The following is a 22,889-nucleotide window of genomic DNA, read 5'->3' as shown; positions in this document are numbered from 1 at the left end:
CAATTTTTTAATCGGTTCAATTTTCAATTGAAGTTTATTCCGGGGAAAAAGAATTTCCTGGCTGATGCGTTGTCAAGGCAACCTCAGGACTCTGGGGCGGCGCCAGAAGTGGTTAGCACCCTGTGGACGGCGCCCCAATTGGGCATGCAGGCTGTGACGCGTAGCCAAACGCGCGCACAGCAGCCACCCGCTGCAGACACCGCCCAGCCGAGCGCTTTGTCAATTCCTTCCCAGTTGCAACAAAAGTTTCTAAAAGAGCTGAAAACGGATACTTGGTTGCTTGCGAATAAAGACAATGTTACTTTTGACCGAGGCTTCGCTTGGAAATCTAACCGCCTCTACGTCCCTGAAAGCCTAAGAAAAGAGGTGTTACTACGTTCCCACGATGACAAACTAGCGGGTCACTTCGGGTTTGTAAAAACCCTACACCTTGTTAGGAGGCAGTTCTGGTGGCCCACATTACGCAAAGATGTCAAAGACTATATTGCATCCTGCACTGTTTGTGCGATGTCAAAGCGCAAGGTGGGGAAGCCTCAGGGACTGCTGCAGCCGGTGGCTGCCCCTTCTTGCCCCTGGGATGAAATTTCCATGGACTTTATTGTTGAATTACCACCCAGTCAACGCAAAACTGTCATTTGGGTGGTCAAAGACTATTTCTCAAAACAAGCCCACTTCATCCCTTGCGTGTCCATTCCGTCGGCACGTCAATTGGCCCGCCTCTTTCTGGTACACGTGTACAGGCTACACAGATGTCCCTCCCGCTTGATTTCGGACAGGGGCACACAATTTACCTCACAATTTTGGCGGGCGTTCCTCAAATTGTTAGGAACGAAACAAGCCCTGTCCACGGCGTGGCATCCCCAGACGGACGGGGCCACAGAGGCTTTAAATTCTACTCTGGAGCAGTACCTTCGAGCTTTTGTAAATTACCAGCAGGACAACTGCGTAGACCTCCTCCCTTTTGCTGAAGTGGCTTACAACAATGCGGTTCATCAAAGCACCGGCCAAACCCCATTTCATGTTGCCCTAGGCAAAGACTTTGTACCTATCCCGGATCTACCGCAACCTCCAGGTGGATCAACCACTCCGGGTGATTGGGCAACGCAACTGGCAGACTCCTGGCCGATGATTCAAAAGGCACTAGCCGATGCACAATTGGATTATAAACAGTATGCTGATCGGAAGCGTGCCCCTCAGCCAGCATTTCAAGTCAGGGACTCGGTTTACCTTTCCACTAAGTTCATAAAGTCCTCACAACCTTCCAAGAAACTGGCTCCTAAATTTGTGGGTCCTTTCCCAATTACCGCTCAAATTAACCCTGTGACTTTTAAGCTTGACTTGCCTCATAACCTCAAACGCTTACACCCTGTTTTTCATTGCAGTTTGCTCAAACCGACTATTCGTTCTGACCGCTGGCATCGCCAACCTCCACCTCCAACCCCCATCATGATTGACGGTCAGCAACACTTTGAAGTTAAAGAAATTTTGGACTCTAGACGCCTTCGTAATACTCTACAATACTTAGTTCATTGGAAGCATTTCCCTCATCCGGAGTGGGTGGCTGCACCAGATGTGGCTTCCCCTGTCCTAGTGGCCCGTTTCCACTCTGCTTATCCCACTAAGCCGGGTCCCTAGGAGTATTTTTAGGGGGGCGGTATGTCATGTTCGCCGTTTCAATGTCTTTGATACATCGTAACGTTTCGCATGTCATTAGCTGGATGCGTGTTTCATCTTTCTCGGGAGGATGGGAGTATTTATCTTTTGGCTTTGCTCTGGAATGTATTTGCATTATCTACTGCGTTCAAGGTTACTTTCCCAGGCTAGCAGCTCTGACGATTGCTAGCACCTGTGACGGGTGGGGCTGTTACGAGGGAGGCGGGATACGTTTGCACCAAGGGTTTAAGTTTGTATTTGGCGCGCTTTTGCTCATTCTCAGCTTTCTCTGTATTTGCCTTTAGTTCCCTAATAAATCAGATTTCGTATAGCAGCCTCTTGTGAGTCTGAGTATTTGGGCTGGGGCGATCATTACAGAACCATGCTGGAAATCGGTTTCTCCTGCTAACATTGGTAATTGGGAGGGGGGGTCAAAAGAGGCAAGATGGCCGCAGTGTGAGCCAAGCGTCCACCATGTTGTATGTTTGCCAAAATCAACTCACGTACAAAGTAGTAGAGCTTCAATCACACCGTCTTGGCAGTCTTCTTGCCTGTTTGACTGCAGTTGAGGATGTTGCTGCTGACTCTTCACCAAGCTGTCCACTTAAGAAGTTGGTTTAAAGGACATCTACTGTGTTTGCTGGCTCTTGACGCAGCCAAGCAGATCCCAAAAAGCAGGATTAAACAGTAGCAATCACTGTATTAAAACTGTCCCTGAACATTACCAAAAAAGCTGTTCTAAGGTCTCCCACTCTGTTTAGGGGGATCTCTTGTTCCCCTGATAGAAACAGTTGCAGCAGAAGAGCTACCCCATCTGCACACGGGGATGACCCCTCTGGACAGCTGCTCCAGGCCAAGGAAGATGAATCCCAGCAGAGTCAAAGGGGATCTGATGCAGCCCACAGAGGCCCGTCCAAAATGTTTTCACCCAGAGGATACGGCCACAGGGCATGCGAGCGTTGGCTGCAGCCCCATCTTGCAGCCCCCTTCTCTCCCATGTAGATGGACACCACCTGGCAATCCCTGACTTTTCCAGTCTTGCCTTTCCAGTTCCCCTTTTCTCCTCCTTCAGGTGTTAGCTTTGCACTCCCAGGTAAGTGGGACCTGCCATTTGTTCGCCAGGTTGCGTAGGAAGAGCAATATTATATTCTGAGTCGCAGAAGAAGATGAGTCCTTTGACGTAAAGCGAGACGAATGCTCATATCGGAGCACTTTGTATCCTGCATAAGTTCTTCCCCATGTGCTCCTTTTGGTGCAAGTCACATCATGATTAAAGTTCTATTCAAATTCCAAACATCGACGAGGTGTTTTCCCCCTAGTCTAGGCTTTTTGTATTGTGGGAAGAAGTGTGCAGCAAAGAGAATGTCCATGTCCCTCCCTTTCCTTGTACCGCTTAAGGACCCTTCCCTTCCCTTCCCTTCCCCGGCATGTGGTCTTTAACAGGATTGCAGCTCAGGGGAGATGTGCTGGTGAACTATCAGCTTGTGGAATAGCCTGCAACATGAAACGGTGTCAGGGATGTTATTTCCATGGCAAAGCAGTCTGGGAAATGTAAGAACGCGAGGCAGAGAAAAAGTGCTGTCTAATGGTCTGATGCAATGTCCAGCAATGTCTGATGCAATGTCCAGCAATGTCTGATGCAACGTCCAGCACAAGACAGTCACAAGACAATGACAGAGCAGGCTGATGCAAGGTGACATTTGTTTGGCTAGCAGCCACATAAATATGGAAGCAAAGCATAGGCATTCTCTCTCTCATTTGTGAAAAGTCTTCCTGTTACTCTGCCGGTTTGTTTGACAAATTAACTGCTGTATTGGGATATTGGATTTACTGTACACTGGACTATGTCGATTGGATTAGGGACATTGGTTTCTCTATGGAATTTGTATCCTTTATATACCAACAACTTCTAGAGTGCTATGCGTGTTATTGTTCTTTGCACATTTTTCTGTAAATAAATGGGTAAAGAGTGCACCACAAGGACTGATATTTTCAACCCCAGGGACACGACGCTTAGTGGAATTCTCTCTCCAACAGGTTATGGGCCCAGAACATGTATTTTCTTGTGGTGCACGATTTGCTTTTCTTTTTTGAGCACGTTGCACGGAGTTGTGTGGTCACTGTCAACATGCAGTTTTTTTTCTACCACATCCAGTTCTTTCCCGCTCACCCGTTTGAATCGCACCAATGATCTTGTCTGGTGTGTTAAAATGGAGATGTTTCTCCGCAAAGGAAATCTATGGCAAATAGTGTGCGCTCCCCCTGAGGACATGAACGATGAACAAATGCAGGCAGACGAAAAGGCACTTGCCAACATCATACTTGCCTTGGAAGACGATCAGTTAATGCACGTCCGGGGGTTACAGACATCGGCGGAATGCTGGAACGCTTTACGCCGAGTGTATGTTCGGGATACAGCAGGCAGCAAAGTTATGCTGACACGGCAAGTATATCGTGCGCGGCTCCAGGCAGGCGAGTCCGTGGAGGAGCACCTCCAGGCGACGGGCAAGCTATTTGTCACCTTGGAGGAAAGAGGCATGTGGTTTCCCAAAGCACGTAAGGTCTACGTAATATTGTCCTCGTTATAATATTTGTGGATCGGCACAGCATTTGCAGCGAGAGTGTCCGAGGAAGCGCCTGGACAGAGCCAGACGGCATAGGGCAGGTCCAAGACGGCGGACGGACAGCGGCAAGATATCGGTAGTAAAGGCTAGCCACACAGACGATAATGCTGTTTGGCTCGTAGACAGCGGGGCGAGCAAACACATTGTCAACGACGTGAAGCTGTTTCCTTCAATGACCCCGGCCAGCAGAAAATTTGTAAGTTTGGCAAATGGCCAACAGGCCTTAGTAACAGGGCGAGGTTCTGATGTAGTACCTGGCACTAAGTTCTCTTTCCATAATGTATTATGCGTGCCAGAACTGGAGCAGAACCTAATTAGCGTCGCCTGTCTTGATCAAGAGGGCTATAATATCAGTTTTAAGCGTGGTCTATGTAACATTGTAAAAGAGAATAAGGTGTATGCAAATGGTCGAAAGCACAACAAATGGTGAGTCTCCTTCAGGGACGGTCTTCAAACAGAGGCTGCAGGGCATCGGTCAGACATGCCCTGGAGGACCCCGCATGGAACCGGCTGTTGGGCTGCTCAATGTCTAAGGTGGCTTCCAACTGAACGATGTGATGAAAAAGGAAGATAGAAGAAACAGAGCGGAACGAAGCAATTAGAGGAAGGGAAGGAGAGAAGGAAAAGAGCCCAGAAGAGAGCTGAAGCCACCGGTGCAGAGCTGAGAGGAGCAGCAGCAACTCCAGATGGAAACTTGTGGGAATGGCAGCATCGGGACCTGGACTGGAACTGCTGCAAAGCATGGCAGCTGGGTGACAACAGAACATCATCACCATCATCATCATCATCATCATCATCATCATCATCATCATCATCATCACCATGGTTGATTGCCCAGTCAGCCAGTTGGTTAGACTGGATTTGGCATTTTTGTCCGCCTATTGAGTCCTTCCCAAGGACCTGGGACAGGCAGGTGTTGTTGTTTAATAATCTTAAAGGTATCGTCACAGGATGTAAGGTGTTCCAAGTAAAGCTGCCTTTTGCAATTGCCTGATGGTGGGTGGTGGTGGTGGTGGTGATTATTATTATTATTATTATTATTATTATTATTTCAATTTATAAGCCACCCATCTTGCATTTATTTATTTATTTACTTACTTAATTACTTACAGGACTTGTACGGCCACCTATCTCACAAGGATTCTAGGCAGCTTACAACAAAATAGATAAATACAAAATATAAGAAATAAAAGAAATAAAACAGATAGCAGCAGGGCACCATCCAACCAATCATGCACACCAACTCATTCCCCTGGGTGCTGCACTCTTCTCCTCCAGCATCACTTTCTGGACAGGTCCCACCAGGAAAGACCGGAACCACTGCAGAACTGGCCAGGAAGCCGCCTGGGGTTCTGTATCTGTCGTACCTCCAGCAAAGGACCGTTACCTTGTCGTGGTGCTGGAGCTTGAGCACCTCAATGACACCATGAGCTAAACTGTGAAGCGCCGCCCAAGACGGGAAGGTCATGACAGAGAGGTCAGACTAAATGCGATCCCTGGGGAAGGTAATGGCAACCCACCTCAGTATTCTTGCCGTGAAAACTAAATGGATCAGTACAACCAGAGATATGTCGGTATACCATCGGAAGAGGAGACCCCCAGGTCGGAAGATGGTCAAAATGCTACTGGGGAGGAACAGAGGATGAGCTCAACTAGCCCCAGACGTGATGACGCAGCTAGCTCAAAGCCGAAAGGACGGCTAGCGGCCGACGGTGCTGGTGGTGAACGGCGAATCCGATGTTCTAAGGATCAACACACCATTGGAACCTGGAATGTAAGGTATATGAGCCAGGGCAAATTGGATGTGGTTATTGATGAGATGTCTAGATTAAATGTAGACATTTTGGGCATCAGTGAACTGAAATGGACTGGAATGGGCCACTTCACATCAAATGACCACCAGATCTTCTACTGTGGACAAGAGGACCAGAGAAGAAATGGAGTAGCCTTCATAATTAATAGTAAAATGGCTAAAGCAGTGTTTGGATACAATCCAAAAAATGATAGAATGATCTCAATTCAAATTCAGGGTAAGCCACTTAACATCACAGTGATCCAAATATATGCCCCAACCACAGATGCTGAAGAAGCTGAAGTAGATCAGTTGTATGAGGATCTAGATGATATTCTAGAGGTGACGGACTCATCCCTGGGGGAGCTGTGGGTGTTGACGACCGACAGGGAGTTCTGGCGTGGGCTGGTCCATGAAGTCACGAAGAGTCAGAAACGACTGAACGAATAAACAACAACAATGAAGTAATCACAGTACGCCAGTAGGAACGCTGAGACAAAAGAAGCTTCAGAAACAATATAATGTGTGGTGAGCTTTGACTTATTAATGCCTTTACTATACGCTGTGTTGGATTGATGGATTCTTCATAGCATGCAGAAAGGAACAGGAATCTGTAGATTCACTGGGACGCTCCTGATATTTGGCAGGTGTCCCGTAAGTATTTTAGGGAGCCATTTGGTGGCTTTCCACATCTTGATTGGTTCAGCTGCTGAACGCTCTTTACTGCCTCTGTGATTTATTGCGTGATGAGGACAAACAAGCCTGAGGGCCTCCGTGGGATTTAGAGAGCTGATACATATTTTATTCCTGGGTTCAAATAAATCAATGTCTGCCAGAGCCTAAAATATCGGCGGTCTTGGAAAGAACGTTGTGGAGAAGTCTTTCCAGAGCTTCGTCTTCTGCTCTGTGCAGGCAGCAAGAGGCATCCATTCACCCAGAAGTCGACGCATCTGAGCCTTGAAGCTTCTGACTAATCGTTGTGGGGACTATTGCTGGGAACTGTGATCACCAGATGTTTCTGAAAGTGAACCCTCACATCTGTGTCATGTTTCTTCCAGGCCGTAATGAGACTGGCCTGTTGAGGTTTTCCTACTAACAGATTAAGACTGCTATTGTATCAAATCATTTTGGCCAGGTGAAGGGGTTGTATTAGATTGTCTCCTCTCATGTGCTTCATGCAAAATAGCCTGGGGGGAGGAACCCTGCCCGGACTTGTTCTCACTTCCTTTTTTTTCTCTCTGCCGATATGTAGCAAGCAAGGCTTGCTCCAAAGGGAGCTAAGTCCTTTAAATGTTTTGCTTTTGTTTTGTTTTCTGTAAATAAATTATTTTTATAGAAATGCTTGGTGTGTGACTTTTTTGACCTCTCCTGGGCTAAAGGCTTTCCCAGCATCTGCCAACATGGCCTCTTCATGAGGGGTGGATTGTACACGGTTAGAGAAATCAGGGGCTGCTCCCATGAAGCGATGGAATCAATTTATCAAACAAGTTCAGTTTAAACTAAAAATAAAGCATGAAACTGACCTCTTTAAGGTCAGGTTGCCCGAATTGGAAACAATGTTTAAAATAAATTGTGACCTCCCAGGGAACCCGAGGGTGCCAGGGGACCCTGGCGGAGAAGGCCTGCCATAAAGGGTTGCCCTTAATGCTAGCACAGATGGTGACGATGAGGGACGATGATGGATGACGCAATCACCCGAGGTCCAGGGATTGCATTAACTTGGACTCCCTGTCATCACTGCTTAACCTGCGACTGAACTGCGGCAAGATATAGGCATCCCAAGATATGCTGCAACTGGAACTCTCCGTATTTCCAATCAGAAGAGCCAGAAGCGATGTCTGTGGGGAATTCTGGCGGTTGCGTCTCAGCAAATCGGCAGGGGTTAGACCAGAGAAGGCGACCTTCTGGATCCGACAGTAAGTGGAAGTGAGTCGGTCAATGCCGGTTCATTTCCAACGTTGGACGGGCAGGAAAAACCACCATCTGCCTCCTGCCTTTGCCTTCTCCCAGTTCCCCCTCTAGAACGTCTTGGCGTAACAGAGAGAGCAGTACAGTTTCAGCTTTAAGGTATCTTTGCCAGATTCGATTGGATAGGCAGAAATATTGACCAAAAAAACCCCCACACGGATAGTACTGGGCAACAGGACTACTTCCGCACAGCAATAGCTCATCTGTTTGTTTGGTTGTTTGTTTGGTTGTTTCTCTCCTGTTTCCCCTGCAACCTCCCCACCTCTCGGCCCTTTTCAGAATGGGGGATCAAAGGCTGCCAGGAGAGCGTTAAATCAGGCGGAGGCAGCTTGTTCACCAGGCAGACGCAGCCCTCCGTGGGCAGGCTCTTGGCCTCTCAGCCTGCCCCGGGTTCTCTGTCCTCAGTGCCACGTGATCCACCGAGACCCCCGTGCCTCGGGATGGAGGGAGGGCCAGCTTCCTACGGACAGAAATCCCAATGCCGCACATTTCCGAAGCAGCTTGGCGGCGGCCGAGGTGTGCCAAAGTCCCACTCACATCAGGGGAATGGGATGTTTTTCCTAGAAAAAGAGAGAGGGGAAACACACGTGTGTACCACTCTGAAGTCAAGCAAAGGCAGAATTATTCTCTAGAAAAGGCAAATGTAAAAGGCTGATAGATGTGCCCTCTTTCAGTTAAACTCCCTCCCTTTTATCAGAATTTGCAAATACACCTTCTTTGGATCGTGTGCAAAGATTCCAGACTGAGAACAGCTCTTCAGAATTAACACAAATAATTCCCGTGTTCGATTTCAGTCCGAACTGAGAAGCCTATTCCATAATATCTGTGGTGGAACACTGCATATTGCTCAGACCCGGAATGACGCTGAGCCTCACCAAGGATGGTTTCCAGGTCTCCTGGTCGCTAGTCCTGGAGTGCAAGGCAGACTTGTCATTTTTAACAATGGGACTCAGGAAGTTTGTCAGGCGGCAACCCAGCGACGTTTGAGTTTCTGTGGTCCGAAATATCCAAGGTGACGTGCTGGATCAGACACGGCTTTTCAATAAATGCAGCACGCACCTGTTAGAGGCAAAGACTATACAGAAATCCCAAGGCCGCCTAACGAGACGGGCCCTGGTTTTGCTCTGAGACATACTTTGTTCGGTGGTAGACATGGAAGGAGGCAGGAGGAGAAGCAGCATGGAGCATCGCAACAGACCACCCAGCCATCCCCCTGCACTCTGAAAGGTGGGCAAAAGGGAAGAAATAAGTTGAGAGAATCACTAACTCCTAACTGGCAAGAAGGTGGTACTACTACTACCACTACTAGTCCTTCTACAGGAGGAAGATGGAAAGAGCCTCCCCCACCCCAAGTCATTCAGAATAAGGCCTGGGAATGCAGACCAATACACAGCCAGGAAGGGCGAAACCAACCGTTTTTTGCTAGGTAGGCCAAAGGTCCCCAGACTTGTTAAACCAGGGGAAGCACTGGGTATGTTGCAAGCGTATTATGGGGACTCTCACAAATCGGCCACTCTGGTGCTTATAGCCAGTCACTAAGAACGAAACCAAAACCTTGCCAGAAACACCAGTGGGAAGGCCATGATCCCTGACTGCTAGATGTGAATGTCCTCGAAGGGCAGTTGCATTTGCTGCAGAAATATATCCGGGAACTATAATCCGTGAGCTTGTTATGTCATTTCCAGGAGCATTAGCCACACTCCTTAAAAAATACCAGCTGCAGGTTTCCGCTATTAACTTCAGTAAAGTTTTAAAAGTAGAAAAATGTGGATGGATGGATGGATGGATGGATGGATGGATGGATGGATGGATGGATGGAGAGAGGGAGGGGCAGGTGGGCAGGCAGGCATTAGACTAACTTGAAAAAGCTTTCCTAGCAACCAAAAGTCAAACGATTTTCCTAAAAGTACATGAAATCTCCCCTTCCATAGCTAAAAAATAAAGCTTCATTGATAGTGAGGAGGTACAGATAAGCCCCAATAAACAAAAGAACAAATAAAAAAACATCAAGATGTATTTTAAAATATATTCAATCAGAAACAGATATAAAGCACATTATATTGCAAAATGCAGCACAGAAAAAATGCCATCAGTGAACAAAGTGCAGATACTAAAACAAGGGGGCTTCCTATATTTCCTATGGATGGTTATTATGACAAAATCATAATTTGCAAAGATTATTTATTAAAACCTTACTGCTGGACCACTAACCTTAAAAATAGAAGAAATAAAAACAGCTACTTCATTTTCCCCAAATATTTGTTACCAGCTTCACAATGGAAAGTAGTCAACAACCTGAAATGTATTTCCATTTTAAAGTAGCACTCTGTGGTTTTGTTCCATGCTCCAGAGACCACAGCCTTCGAAAACTGTGCTGCTGGCTATTATGCTTCCTTCTCCAGCCATTCTCACATCCCAAAATCTTTGAGAACCTGCTCTACCTTGCAGCAGGCAGGACAGTATGACAGACATACTGGTGGCTGGAGATGCCTGCTTTAGTCAGACTAGAGTCTTCTTGAGTTAGGATAGCTTAGCCACATTTAATGGATGCCTTGGAGTTTACATTTGACTACAGTACAGCTCTTCAGCAAAGGATCGTTACCTTGTCGTGGTGCTGGAGCTTGAGCACCTCAATGATGCCATGAGCTAAACCATGAAGGGCCACCCAAGATGGGAAGGTCATGACAGAGAGGTCAGACTAAACGCGATCCCTGGGGAAGGTAATGGCAACCCACCTCAGTATTCTTGCCGTGAAAACTAAATGGATCAGTACAACCAGAGATATGTCGGTATACCATCGGAAGATGAGACCCCCAGGTCGGAAGATGGTCAAAATGCTACTGGGGAGGAACAGAGGATGAGCTCAACTAGCCCCAGACTGCAAGAAGATCAAACCAGTCCACCCTCCAGGAAATCAAGCCAGACTGCTCACTTGAGGGAATGATATTCAAGGCAAAACTGAAATACTTTGGCCACATAATGAGAAGACAGGACACCCTGGAGAAGATGCTGATGCTGGGGAGAGTGGAGGGCAAAAGGAAGAGGGGCCGACCAAGGGCAAGGTGGATGGATGACATTCTAGGGGTGACGGACTTGTCCCTGGGGGAGCTGGGGGTGTTGACGACCGACAGGAGGCTCTGGCGTGGGCTGGTCCATGAAGTCACGACGAGTCGGAAGCGACTGAATGAATAAACAACAAACAGTACAGCAATGTGGGCCTACCTTGCAAAATCCTTCAGAGGTTTCAGCTAGTGCAGAATATTGCCACCTGTGAAAAGCTAAAGACCATATTACTTCTATTTTCCAGTATTTGCAAAGGCTGTGTATTTGTTTCTCAGCTTATTTCAGAATATTAGTGCTGATTTATAGGGACCTCCATAACTTCAGGCCCTAGTAACGGTTGGAGGATCTATCTCGTTCTGTCTCAGACTAGCCTTTCAGATTTTTAGGAGAGGGACAACCCCCTGTTCTTCCTCTGGAGAATGCTCAGAGGCTGATTATTAGGAGCGCCTATTCTCCCTCGGTCAGTGGAGACAAAATGACAGCAGGTCTGAGCATGACAGAAGCAAAGGACAATCAGACACCCACCAGCCCACTCAGAAGAGAGGCCACGTGGTCCCTTATATCAGGCCAGAAGGAAAGCCAAACCCAAGCGGGTTTAGACATACTTCACATTATCCAGATGTGTTCTTCAGTCTCAGCAGTTGCTGAAATTCTTTGATTCTGGATTTCTGTTTTCTACAATAAATATTGCTTATCTGTAGGTAGTTCCTGTATTCCTGGTCAGTTTTCCTGTCTGTTGACTGAAGCTTGGTAGTAACTTAAGTGAGAGCCTGCCTATTTACTGGTTTGTTTCTCTGACTGATATCTTGCCTTTCATGTAGGAGCTCAAGGCGGGATACTTTGCGTTCAACCATAGGACTCTCATTGTGGAGCTCGCTGCTGATGGAGAGGGATGTCGTATCTCCACTAGTCACATTTGGTTGATTGTTCAAGAGGTACCCATTTAGCCAAGCTTGTGAATGTTCTTAAGTTTTCATCTGTTGAACATTTCTACCAAGTTCTGCCTTGTTGTTGGTTGGATGTGATGAATGCCTGAGATTTCAGGACACCTTTTTTTCTCTTGCGGGTTTTCACCTTCATCCATCGACCATCCAGTAATTTATTATGAAGAGTGGCACATCCATGTATCAGTTGGGTGTCTGGTGCCTGTTAAATTTCTGGAACCTACTTGACTTCCTGAGAGAGCAGGAAGCAGGAAGGGCCCTGGGAGGCTTTAGGTACATTAAGGGCTTTCAAAGGACAATGAGTGCAGAGCTAAACACTGCAGCAGCTAAGAGCTCATTACTCAGAAACAGGCAGAGGTATCTGCAGCTGTTATTTACTCAGTATTTTCACCTTTGCCTTGGCCTGAAGATCTTCTCATCTTCAAGCTATTACTATATAGATTTTGGCTGATTTAGAAATGACTCCATAATAGACTTGATGTCCTTGTCTGTGATGGTTGCCTTATTCAGAAAAAACACAGACTCACCAGCCAGGGCTAAGGATATCTGGTTTATTAAGAATAGAATGCAGACACGGAGAAAGATGGGAATGAGCACGTGGCGTGCGAGGTAGCCGGTAAATACCTGCGGTGCGGACCTGATCCTTCCCCACCCCCCATTGTCCCAAAGTCTTGACCGACGGTGAACCCGGAGTCTCGATGGGCGATCAGGGGGCGATTCCGGAGTCTCGATGGGCGATCAGGGGGATTAGCGCTGATTACCTCTGTCCTCTTCCTGTGTCCGGAGCAGGTGTGTCCCCCGTGGTAATGCAGAGATGTCAGGGAGATAGGATGATGGCTTCCCGGGTCAGGGCAAAGGAATGGCTCCTTTGTCCTTTATCTGTATTGTCTTTCAGTGCTTATGGGATTAGCACTGATTCTTTCCTCCCCCCTCCCCTCCACCGGAAAGGCATGTTCCCTGTTGTGATTTATGTATACATCGCAACGGGGGACATGACATACTGCCTCCCCCCAAAAATACTTCAAGGTGCCGGTTTGGAAAGATATGCTGCATGGAAGCGTGTGACTAGCCGTTGCGCTGAGACATCCCGGGCATGCACCCACTCAGGGTGGGGGAAATGTCTTCAGCGGACCAGGTACTGGAGGGTGCCCCGTAGCCTTCGGGAATTTAGGACCTCCTTTATTTCAAAGTGCTGCTGCCCATCGATCATGATGGGAGGAGGCGGGGGGGGGGTTCCTTATGCCACTTTGAGGAGGTAGCCGGTTTCAGTAAGGCACAATGGAACACCGGATGTATGCATTTCGAGTTGTGTGGCAATTCTAACTTAAAAGTTACCGGGTTGATTATTTCCACTATTGGAAAAGGGCCAATGAACTTGGGGGCTAACTTCTTTGAGGGCTGTGGAGACTTAATGAATTTAGTGGAGAGGTAGACCTTATCTCCCACTTTGAAGTCTGGCTGCGCAGCCCTGTGGTTGTCCGCATAATGCTTGTAGGTTGCTTGGGCTTCGGAGAGAGCCAGCTGAATGATTGGCCAAATGTTGGCTAGCTGCGCAGCCCAGTCATCTGGGAAACAAGGCGGGGCAGCTGGCTGTGGCAACTCTGGGATCAGGACGAAGTCTCGTCCATAGACTACCCGGAAGGGGGTGTGGCCCGTGCTCTGGTGCACTGCATTGTTGTATGCCACCTCAGCAAAGGGGAGTAAGTCTACCCAATTATCTTGCTGGTAGCTTATGAAGGAGCGCAAAAATTGCTCCAGGGTGGAGTTAAGGATTTCCGTAGAGCCGTCCGTGTGGGGGTGTCAAGCAGTGGACAATGCCTGCTTGGTGCCAATCAACTTCAAAAATGTTTTCCAGAATTGTGAAGTAAATTGTGTACCCCTATCTGTGACCAAGCAGGAGGGGGTACCATGTAATTTGTAAATGTGATTTAAAAAGAGGCATGCCAGCTGTTGAGCAGAGGGAATGGAGGCACATGGAATAAAATGGGCCTGTTTTGAAAAGTAGTCCTTAACCACCCAGATGACCATTTTCCGCTGGCTGGGTGGCAAGTCTATGATGAAATCCATCGAGATTTCCTCCCAAGGGCAGGAGGGTCTTGCCACCAGCTGCAATAGTCCCTGGGGCTTACCCACTTTTCGCTTGGCCATAGCACATGTAGGGCAAGCAGCGACATAATCTTTTACATCCCTCCTAAGTGTAGGCCACCAGAATTGTCGCCTTACCAGATGTAACGTTTTTACAAAGCCAAAGTGCCCTGCCATTTTGTCATCGTGAGAACGTCTCAGAACCTCTGCTCACAATTGCTCCGGCACATACAGGCTATTTTGTTTCCAGGCCAAATCATTTTCAAAAGAAACATTGTTTTTATTGGTTTGCAACCATGTATCTGTTTTTAAGGCTTGTACGAACTGCTGTTGCAATTGTGATGAAATTGACATGCGTCTCCCTCCCCTTGCAGGCGGTTGTGCCGGGGTGCGCTGCGTTCCAGTTTGGCTACACGTGACAGCTTGGCAACCCAGCTGTGTTTTGGTCCACACAGTACCTATAATGTCTGATGCCTGACTGGCATCCTGGGGCCGCCTAGAGAGAGCGTCAGCTAAGAAGTTCTTTCTTCTCGGTATGAACTTCAGCTTAAAATTAAAGCAGCTGAAAAATTGAGCCCAGCAAACCTGCTTGGGGCTGAGGCATTTCGGGGTGCTGAGCGCTTCCAGGTTTTTGTGGTCCGTCCAGACCTCAAAGGGGCAAGTGGCCCCTTCCAGGAGGTGTTGCCATGCCTCTAAGGCAGCTTTGACGGCAAAAGCCTCTTTCTCCCATACATGCCATCTCTGTTCTGTTTCGGAGAACTTGCAGGAGAGGTACGCGCAGGGCTTCAGCTGATCATTTGGATCCCGCTGAAGCAAGAGCGCCCCAATTGAGAAATTGGAGGCATCTACTTGGACTACAAAGGGCTTGGTGGGGTCAGGATGTTGTAGAACCGGTTTGGCTGTGAACAGACTTTTGAGATGATCAAAAGCCCTTTGGCATTCAGGTGTCCAGTTAAGTAGCGCTCCCGGGTTTCGTGCCTTGCGCGTCTCCCAAACCCTTGGTGCGGAGTAAATTAGTTAGGGGCAAAATGACTTCCGCTAGTCCCTTGATGAACCCCTTGTAAAAATTAGAAAATCCCAGAAAACTTTGTAGTTGCCTCCTAGTGCGCGGGCGCTCCCATGCCAGGATGGCCTGTACTTTCCCAGGGTCCATTTCAATGCCCCTCTCAGAGATTCTATAACCCAGATAATCTAGCTGAGATTTATGAAACTCGCACTTAGAAAGCTTGGCAAATAGCTCGGCTTTGCGGAGTTTCCTGAGCACCTGCTTAACCAAGCGTTCATGCTCCTCTTCAGTCTCAGAATATATCAATACATTGTCTAAATACACAAGGACCCCCTTGAACAAGTGTTCATGCAAGACCTCGTTGATCAATTGCATAAATACCGCTGGTGCCCCTGCCAAACCAAACGGTAATACTTTATATTGGAATGATCCCAGTGGGCAATTGAAAGCCGTCTTCCACTCATCCCCCTCCCGTATGCGTATGCGGAAATAGGCTTCTCACAAGTCCAGTTTAGAGAATATTTTCCCCTTTGCCAGATGTGCTAATATGTCTTTGATTAGGGGCAAGGGATATTTGTTTGATATGGAGACTGCATTCAATCCGCGGTAGTCCGTACAGAGTCTTAATGTCCCATCCTTTTTTTCTCTGAACAACACTGGGGCTCCAACTGGCGAGTTTGCGGGCTCGATGAAGCCTCGTGCTAAGTTCTTGTCCACAAACTCCCGCAATGCTGCCAGTTCTTTCTGGGTCATTGCGTAAATTTTTGGCTTTGGCAAGGGTGTGTTGGGGACCAGTTCTATCACACAGTCAGTCTTTCTGTGGGGTGGGAGTTTGTCTGCTTCGTTCTCCCCGAACACATCTGCAAACTCAGCGTACTTGTCTGGCAAGCCTTCTAGGGCCGCTGCAGCCAGATGTGTGGTTGTAGACGCCGCCCTCCCCACCGCAGCACGGGGAATTCAGTCCCCTGTAGGTGCTTGGTAGAAGCCGTCTGCAAACGTGATCGTCCTGGTTTCCCAATTTATGTATGGGTTCCTTCGTACCAGCCACGGAATGCCTAAGATGATTAAAGGGTGGCCCACCAGTGCCACGACAAATTTCAGTCTCTCCCGGTGGCTGCCTAACTGCAGCACCACATCTCCGGTGAATTGGGTGACCAGGCCCCCTCCCGCTGCCGAACCGTCCAATTGCGTGAACACTATGTGGTGCTGAAGTGGAAAGCAGGGGAGATTTAAATCAGCAACCACGTCCGGGTGCATTAGGCACCTAGAACAGCCCGAGTCTATTAGGGCCCAGACTTCAACCGACTTCTCAGTGGAACCTAACTTAACTTTTACATACAGGGTGGGACAGTTGGCACTCACCCAGACGTCGCTGCGCCCATTCTCGTCCTCCACCTGCCCTCTGGCGCTTCTCAGGGCAGGTGGCTGGCGTTTCCCACTGGTTCTTCCTGGTCATTCTCCTCCTCTTCACTGGAGTAAGGTAGTTCTTTTGCTCTGATCTCTCCCCTGACCACTGGCATCTTTTTGGGCCCTACAGGTGGTTTGCCCAGCGTTTTTCCTGGCCTGTCAACTACCTTTGTTTTCGGGCACGCTGCCACTTTGTGGTCCTCTATCCCGCATCGAAGGCACTGCCCCTTGGTGAACCGTCGCTCCCTCTCCTCTCTCCAGGGTTGGGGTGTTGGCCTCACTGGCCCTGCAGCGGTTCAGGGTCCCTTTACCGTCGCCGCTTGTTGCGCCACCCTCTTGGCTTGTAGGAAGGTTTCCTGGGCATTTTCTGCCTTACCGGCCAGCAGTATCCACTCGTGTAGAGTGTTTGGGTCATCTCTGCATAATGCCCACCTCAGAACGTCCAAGTTCAGGCCCTCTTTGAAACGTTCAATTAGGGTAGACTGCGACCAGTCCACCACCTTTCCAGCCAGTGCTTTAAACTCCATGGCATAATCTGCTACAGATCGTTGCCCTTGGCTGATTCCCCTTAGGGATCTCTTCGCTCTCTCCTTTTCCAAGGGGTCTCTGAAGTGCAGATCTAGTGCCCAGAGGAACTCATCAAAGTTATCGAGCTCTGGGGCTTCTGCTTGGCATAGCTGCACATACAGTCAGCCGCCCTTCCTTTAAGTTTGTTAGCAATGGCATTAATTTTGCCCTTTTCTGAGCGGAAATATGGCCCAAATTCTTCCATGTAGTTCTTGGCATTTGTTAGGAAGAAGGATAATGTTGCTGGGTCCCCGTCAAATTTGACCCCGAAGTCTTTCACCCCCGCTCCTGGTGGGCTCCAAACCACATCTGGTTGTCTGGACGTACCTCGGGCTGCTGGGGTTCTCTGGTCTCAGTGTGGGGATTCCCCAAGCCGGACTCCGGGCGGCGTTGCCTCCGTCTCGTGCCGGCTCCAGCCTCTTCCCAGCGGTCGCGTCTCCAGGGTGGGAGGGGGGGAAGATGACCTCCTGGCGGATTCTGCGAGGTGAACTCTGCCCGGCGCTGCCTCAGCCTCCTGCCATCTCCTTCCTCTCCCCGGCTGTCGCGTCTCAGGGGTGGGAGGGGGGGTGATGAACTTTTGGTACCTGGTTCCACCTCACCCCTTCCTCGGGATTCCCACGCCACCATCTCAGGAACAGCTGTTCGATTGACTCCAGCCTCGCCTCCATTATCCTCAGCCTCTCAGCTGTCTGGGAGCCTTCCTCGGTTCGTCCGATCTGGTGCCTTCCCTCCGCTCCTGCGATTGTCGAGGACAGCAGGTCCCGTGGCTTCCTAGACGCCCCGAGTGTCCCTGGCAGGGATCCCGGCATCTCGTCCAGGGTGACCCACTCACCCTGCGACTCTCTGGTGGCTTCAGGTGTCCTGCTCCTTCCGGCCTCCTCCTCCTCCGAGCTTGATCTCGAACCTCCTGGATTTTGTACCGTCTGGGAATAGGGTGCTCACCGATTGCCCATGCCTTGGAGTCGGGTGCCCCGTTGCTGGTCCTCTGGTAGCCACCTCTTCGTGGGTTGAGTCTTTCCATCGCCAGCTTTGATCCCTCACAGACGAAATCTGGAATGGTGCTAGCGGAAAATAATTTTTTGATTCCCATCTTTATGTGATGGTTGCCTTATTCAGAAAAAACACAGACTCACCAGCCAGGGCTAAGGATATCTGGTTTATTAAGAATAGAATGCAGACATGGAGAAAGACGGGAATGAGCACATGGCGTGCGAGGGAGCCAGTAAATACCCGCGGTGCAGACCTGATCCTTCCCCACCCCCCATTGTCCCAAAGTCCTGACCGACGGTGAACCTGGAGTCTCGATGGGCGATCAGGGGGTGATTCCGGAGTCTCGATGGGCAATCAGGGGGATTAGCGCTGATCGCCTCTGTCCTCTTCCTGTGTCCGGAGCAGGTGTGTCCCCTGTGGTAATGCAGAGATGTCAGGGAGATAGGATGATGGCTTCCCGGGTCAGGGCAAAGGTATGGCTCCTTTGTCCTTTATCTGTATTGTCTTTCAGTGCTTATGGGATTAGCACTGATTCTTTCCCCCCCCTCCCCTTCACCGGAAAGGCATGTTCCCCATTATGATGTATGTATACATCGCAACGGGGGACATGACATTAGTCTTCTCCCAGCTTCACTGGATTGTCTGCTTGCCTAATCAAAGCATCTACCATTATAAACTTGCCGTAACAGCTGTCTATGCCTTCTAAATAAGGTTGCCTTACTGGGCACTTTGGATTTAGTCAATGGCACAGAAAGACCACAGATACCCCTGTTTATATACTTTAATAAACAAGATGGGAATAAATGTCACAACAATTTGGAAGACAAATGGGAGATTCGTTTTCTGTTACACTGAATATCATGTTGCATAACAGTTTATTTCAGTAAATTAGGGAAAAGAAGAAAATGCATTAGCCTGATCCATAAATACTGGGTATGTCATGCCTGCAGCTGCTGAGTAGATGTAGGACAGTGGCCTGAATGATAAAGCTTGCTGTACAGAAAAAAAAAGTATCATACCTGAAACTGCTGAAAAAAATATTGGACGGGAAGAACTTCCTAAGTGCCCATTTATGTTGCAAGGAAAAAGATGAAATATTTTACAAACCTATGTGGGTATTCAAGTTACTGTCACATCCACCTGAATGGACAAACGGAACAGGAACATGCGCTTAGGACTGTCATACATTCATCTCATGCAAAGAAATATAAATGGGTTTTTGATTTGAAATGGGCTGAATGCCACCAATACCACAATTAATAGCGCGGCTTTCCCCCCACCCGCCCCCAGCCCTAAGGCCATGGGCATGACCCCAGATCCAGACATATCTCAGGACAATTTGGGCATAATCAGCTATATACTGTACCTGAAACAGAGTGAAACAGAGATAAGGAATTATTTTTAAACAAGCAATGCGCGGAAGTGGAAGAAGACAATAGAATAGGAAGGACAAGAGACCTCTTCCGGAAAATTAGAAACATCGGAGGTAAATTCCAGGCCAAAATGGGTATGATCAAAAACAAAGATGGCAAGGACCTAACAGAAGAAGAAGAGATCAAGAAAAGGTGGCAAGAATATACGGAAGACCTCAGCCTTGTTAGCGACAAAACTCGAAACAAATTAGACTCCAACAGTCCTTGAGCTTTAGAAATAGAAAAATACTTCATTTCGCTCTCTCTCTGAGCTGCTACGGTTTGCAAAGCGTGGTGGACTTTCCAGGAGCATGAGGCAACGTGTCCAAAAGAAAAGCCACCCCATACAATATTTCAAGTTCATTTTTATACAATCAGCTATATACTGTACCTGAAACAGAGTGGGCAGCTAATAACCTGTTAGAAATCTAAACCCTCTGCAAAATTTGCTTTCTGCTCTGTTTCTCCACTTCTTTGGCAGAATGTGAACAGAGACATTATCTATTCCCCCCTCACCCAAAAAAAGAAAGAAGAAGAAAGAGAAAGGAAGAAAGACGTAAAAGCCAATTGTGTCCCGTGCAAAATCCCTTCAGTCTTTCTATCTGAAATGTATCGTGTATAGTTTCCTCATCATATTCTGTCACAAAACAAAACTATCAGCATTTTAAAATATAGATTTTTAAAAGTAATGCATAATAAAATGCTGCATTGGTTTTTATGAAGGTTTGTGCACGTCTTGCTGGCATAATTGTATGTGCTCACAGACACATAAACCGGCATTAATGGTCTTTGGGCTTTGTTATACCAAATAATGGGAGGAGGGAGCTCTGCTTTTCCAAATTTGCCTCTGATCAAAGGAATGAATTGGAATGGATTACCCTAGAGTTACTGTACCTGGAGGCAAGGCCGTACCATTATTACGATTTTGGATAGTTTAACCTTGCTTATGCGTGATATGAATATAAGCTGCTCAGAACTGATTGGCAATTAGAGTGACATATAAGCTTCATAAAGTAAAACAATATTTTTTTTAAAATAAAAAATATATAATAGCTGATCCTCATGCTGCTACTTTGACTCTTTAGCATTTTTAGGCTTGACCTTGGAGGGAAAAAATGAGGCCCCTACTTATTTAAGGACTATTAAGCGTCCAAAGGGCACCTCTTTATGGGACAAATATATTTAAATTGCAGTGGAATGTATCTATAGTGAGTTTAAATAGATCCACTAAAATCAACTCAAAAGGACCCAACTGTAATTAAGCTGTGATCAGTTATCATAATATGACTCAGTATATGATGTATTATACAGACTCGGGGGATTTTTCTCAAATAAATCAAAGAATCAAATACTTCAGATGCTAATGTATATGTGTGCTTTTCTTGGAATTATGTATACAATCAATATATAATAACACATTATTATTGTTATGTATCTCTAAATCCTCAATCCATAAAGAATGGACAGTCCAGAACTGACAAAGATAACAACAACTGAATGATCAATCAGCTTTCCATCCTCCAGGATATCAGTTGTCCAAATCTCTAATCAGGAATTAATATTAAACCTTTACTTTAGATACTGAACAAATTAAATAGTGAAAGAAGCTATTCCACATAAGTAAGAACCTGAGTCACCCTTGAAGGTTATATCACCTGGCTGGAAAGTCTAGGGCTCTGACTCATTTGCTAGACATAGGGTCTATATTCTGTTCAAATATGGATTCCTCTCGGTTCGACTACTACCATCAGAGCTACTACTATACCCATTACTAATTTACTACCACAGCTTCTTCAACTTCTTCTCTATTACAGAAGCAAAGTAGTTTACAGCCCTCTGCAAGTGGCTTAGATTTTCTACTTGGATTGTTGAACTGCATTGTATCCCCTTGAATCCCCATCAGTTGCGTTCAGGAGTTGACTGCAAGACTTACCCATTCTATCAGAACGGCTGATGGAGACTTTAGATTCAGAGTAAAGGGGAGCTGGGAAATCCTTCCTTCCTTCCTTCCTTCCTTCCTTCCTTCCTTCCTTCCTTCCTTCCCTTTTGATAGAGGATATGTTGATTCATGAATCTGTTTTGAATGGATAAATAAGTCAAATTATTACAAAATTGAATTGTGGGTTTGCACAACTGGAATAGTTTGTTTAGAAATTAATATCATGGAAGCTTAAAACCAATTATCTCAAGATTTTTTTTCAAATATTCTTTTTTCCAGCTGCTTCAGATAAACAGCTAGTATTTCATACCAATAATAATAATAATAATAGTTCTTCACCAACATAAGTAAATATTTGAATAGGTTGGGAAATTCTATTGCCAATTTTACACTGTGTGAATGTTCCCATGCATGACAACATATTGGCCTGTATTTACTTGCCTGAGATGGATCAGCTCTGAAGAGCTTTTGTAAATGCATAAGTACATATAGATATCATTAAATAATGAGAAGGCAAAACCTAGAAGAACACAAGCAAAGACAAAATGTAAAGAGGAGCTGAGATGTAATGTAGCATTGAATGTGGAGGGAAAAAAATATTCCAAATGCTAACAGGGTCATCTGAAACGAGAATGTATATCCTGAATTTCAACAATGCAAGTCCTTGCAATTTATTTATAACCAGGGCCTCTCCTGCCTCTTCCCATTGCAGCTTGTTCTAGGACTAGATGCAGCCGCCTGGCATCCTGCTCTGACATTCCTGGATTAGAGAAATTTCTTGAAACTTCTCCTTTGATCTGCCTACATCAGAAAACTGCCTCCCCTCCCCTCCCCCGAAGCATAAATAATTAAGTAACCTGTTCTTGTTCAAAATAACATCGCAAGATAGATATCCATACTCTTGAAACATATGAATTGGAGAAAGTATTTCCCAAACTTGTTTTGACATTTTTTTTTATCGCAAGCACCATCATCAAATGAGAATGGGACCAGCAGGGATTTTTGATCACTGAATTTTGCTGGATTTTGAAAGGAAATTTATTGTTACAGGCTTGACAATCCTTTCCTTTCCCTAAAAGATTTGAACTTACGTAGTTAAAAGTTAAAACTTACCTAGTTAAAAGAGATGTTCTTTTCATCACGGGAGACTGGAATGCTAAGGTGGGCAGTCAAATGACACCTGGAATTACAGGTAAGTATGGCCTGGGAGAACAAAACGAGGCAGGACACAGGCTGATAGAATTTTGCCAAGACAACTCAATGTGCATAACAAACACTCTCTTCCAGCAACCTAAGAGACAGCTTTATACATGGACTTCACCAGATGGACAACACCGAAATCAGATTGACTACATCCTTTGCAGCCAAAGGTGGCGGACATCTGTACAGTCGGTAAAAACAAGGCCTGGAGCAGACTGTAGTTCAGATCATGAACTTCT

General features: G+C 46.9%; 2 protein-coding genes across 2 annotated transcripts in view; both read right to left on the bottom strand.

Moving 5' to 3' along the window:
* Positions 1 to 22,889, bottom strand: part of LOC134491913 (zinc finger protein 595-like) — a 610,720-nt gene that overhangs the window by 290,505 nt on the left and 297,326 nt on the right. The window lies entirely within an intron of this gene.
* LOC134488789 (uncharacterized) overlaps positions 8,371 to 22,889 on the bottom strand; it is a 107,560-nt gene continuing 93,041 nt past the window's right edge. Inside the window, exon 13 of the mRNA XM_063291135.1 lies at positions 8,371 to 8,597. Coding sequence (XP_063147205.1) covers positions 8,371 to 8,597 — 227 coding nt within the window. The remainder of the gene's footprint in view (positions 8,598 to 22,889) is intronic.

This window comes from Candoia aspera, chromosome 2, assembly GCF_035149785.1.
Source record: "Candoia aspera isolate rCanAsp1 chromosome 2, rCanAsp1.hap2, whole genome shotgun sequence".
In the NCBI taxonomy this organism is placed as follows: domain Eukaryota; kingdom Metazoa; phylum Chordata; class Lepidosauria; order Squamata; family Boidae; genus Candoia; species Candoia aspera.
This window is presented reverse-complemented; position numbering and strand designations above follow the sequence as displayed.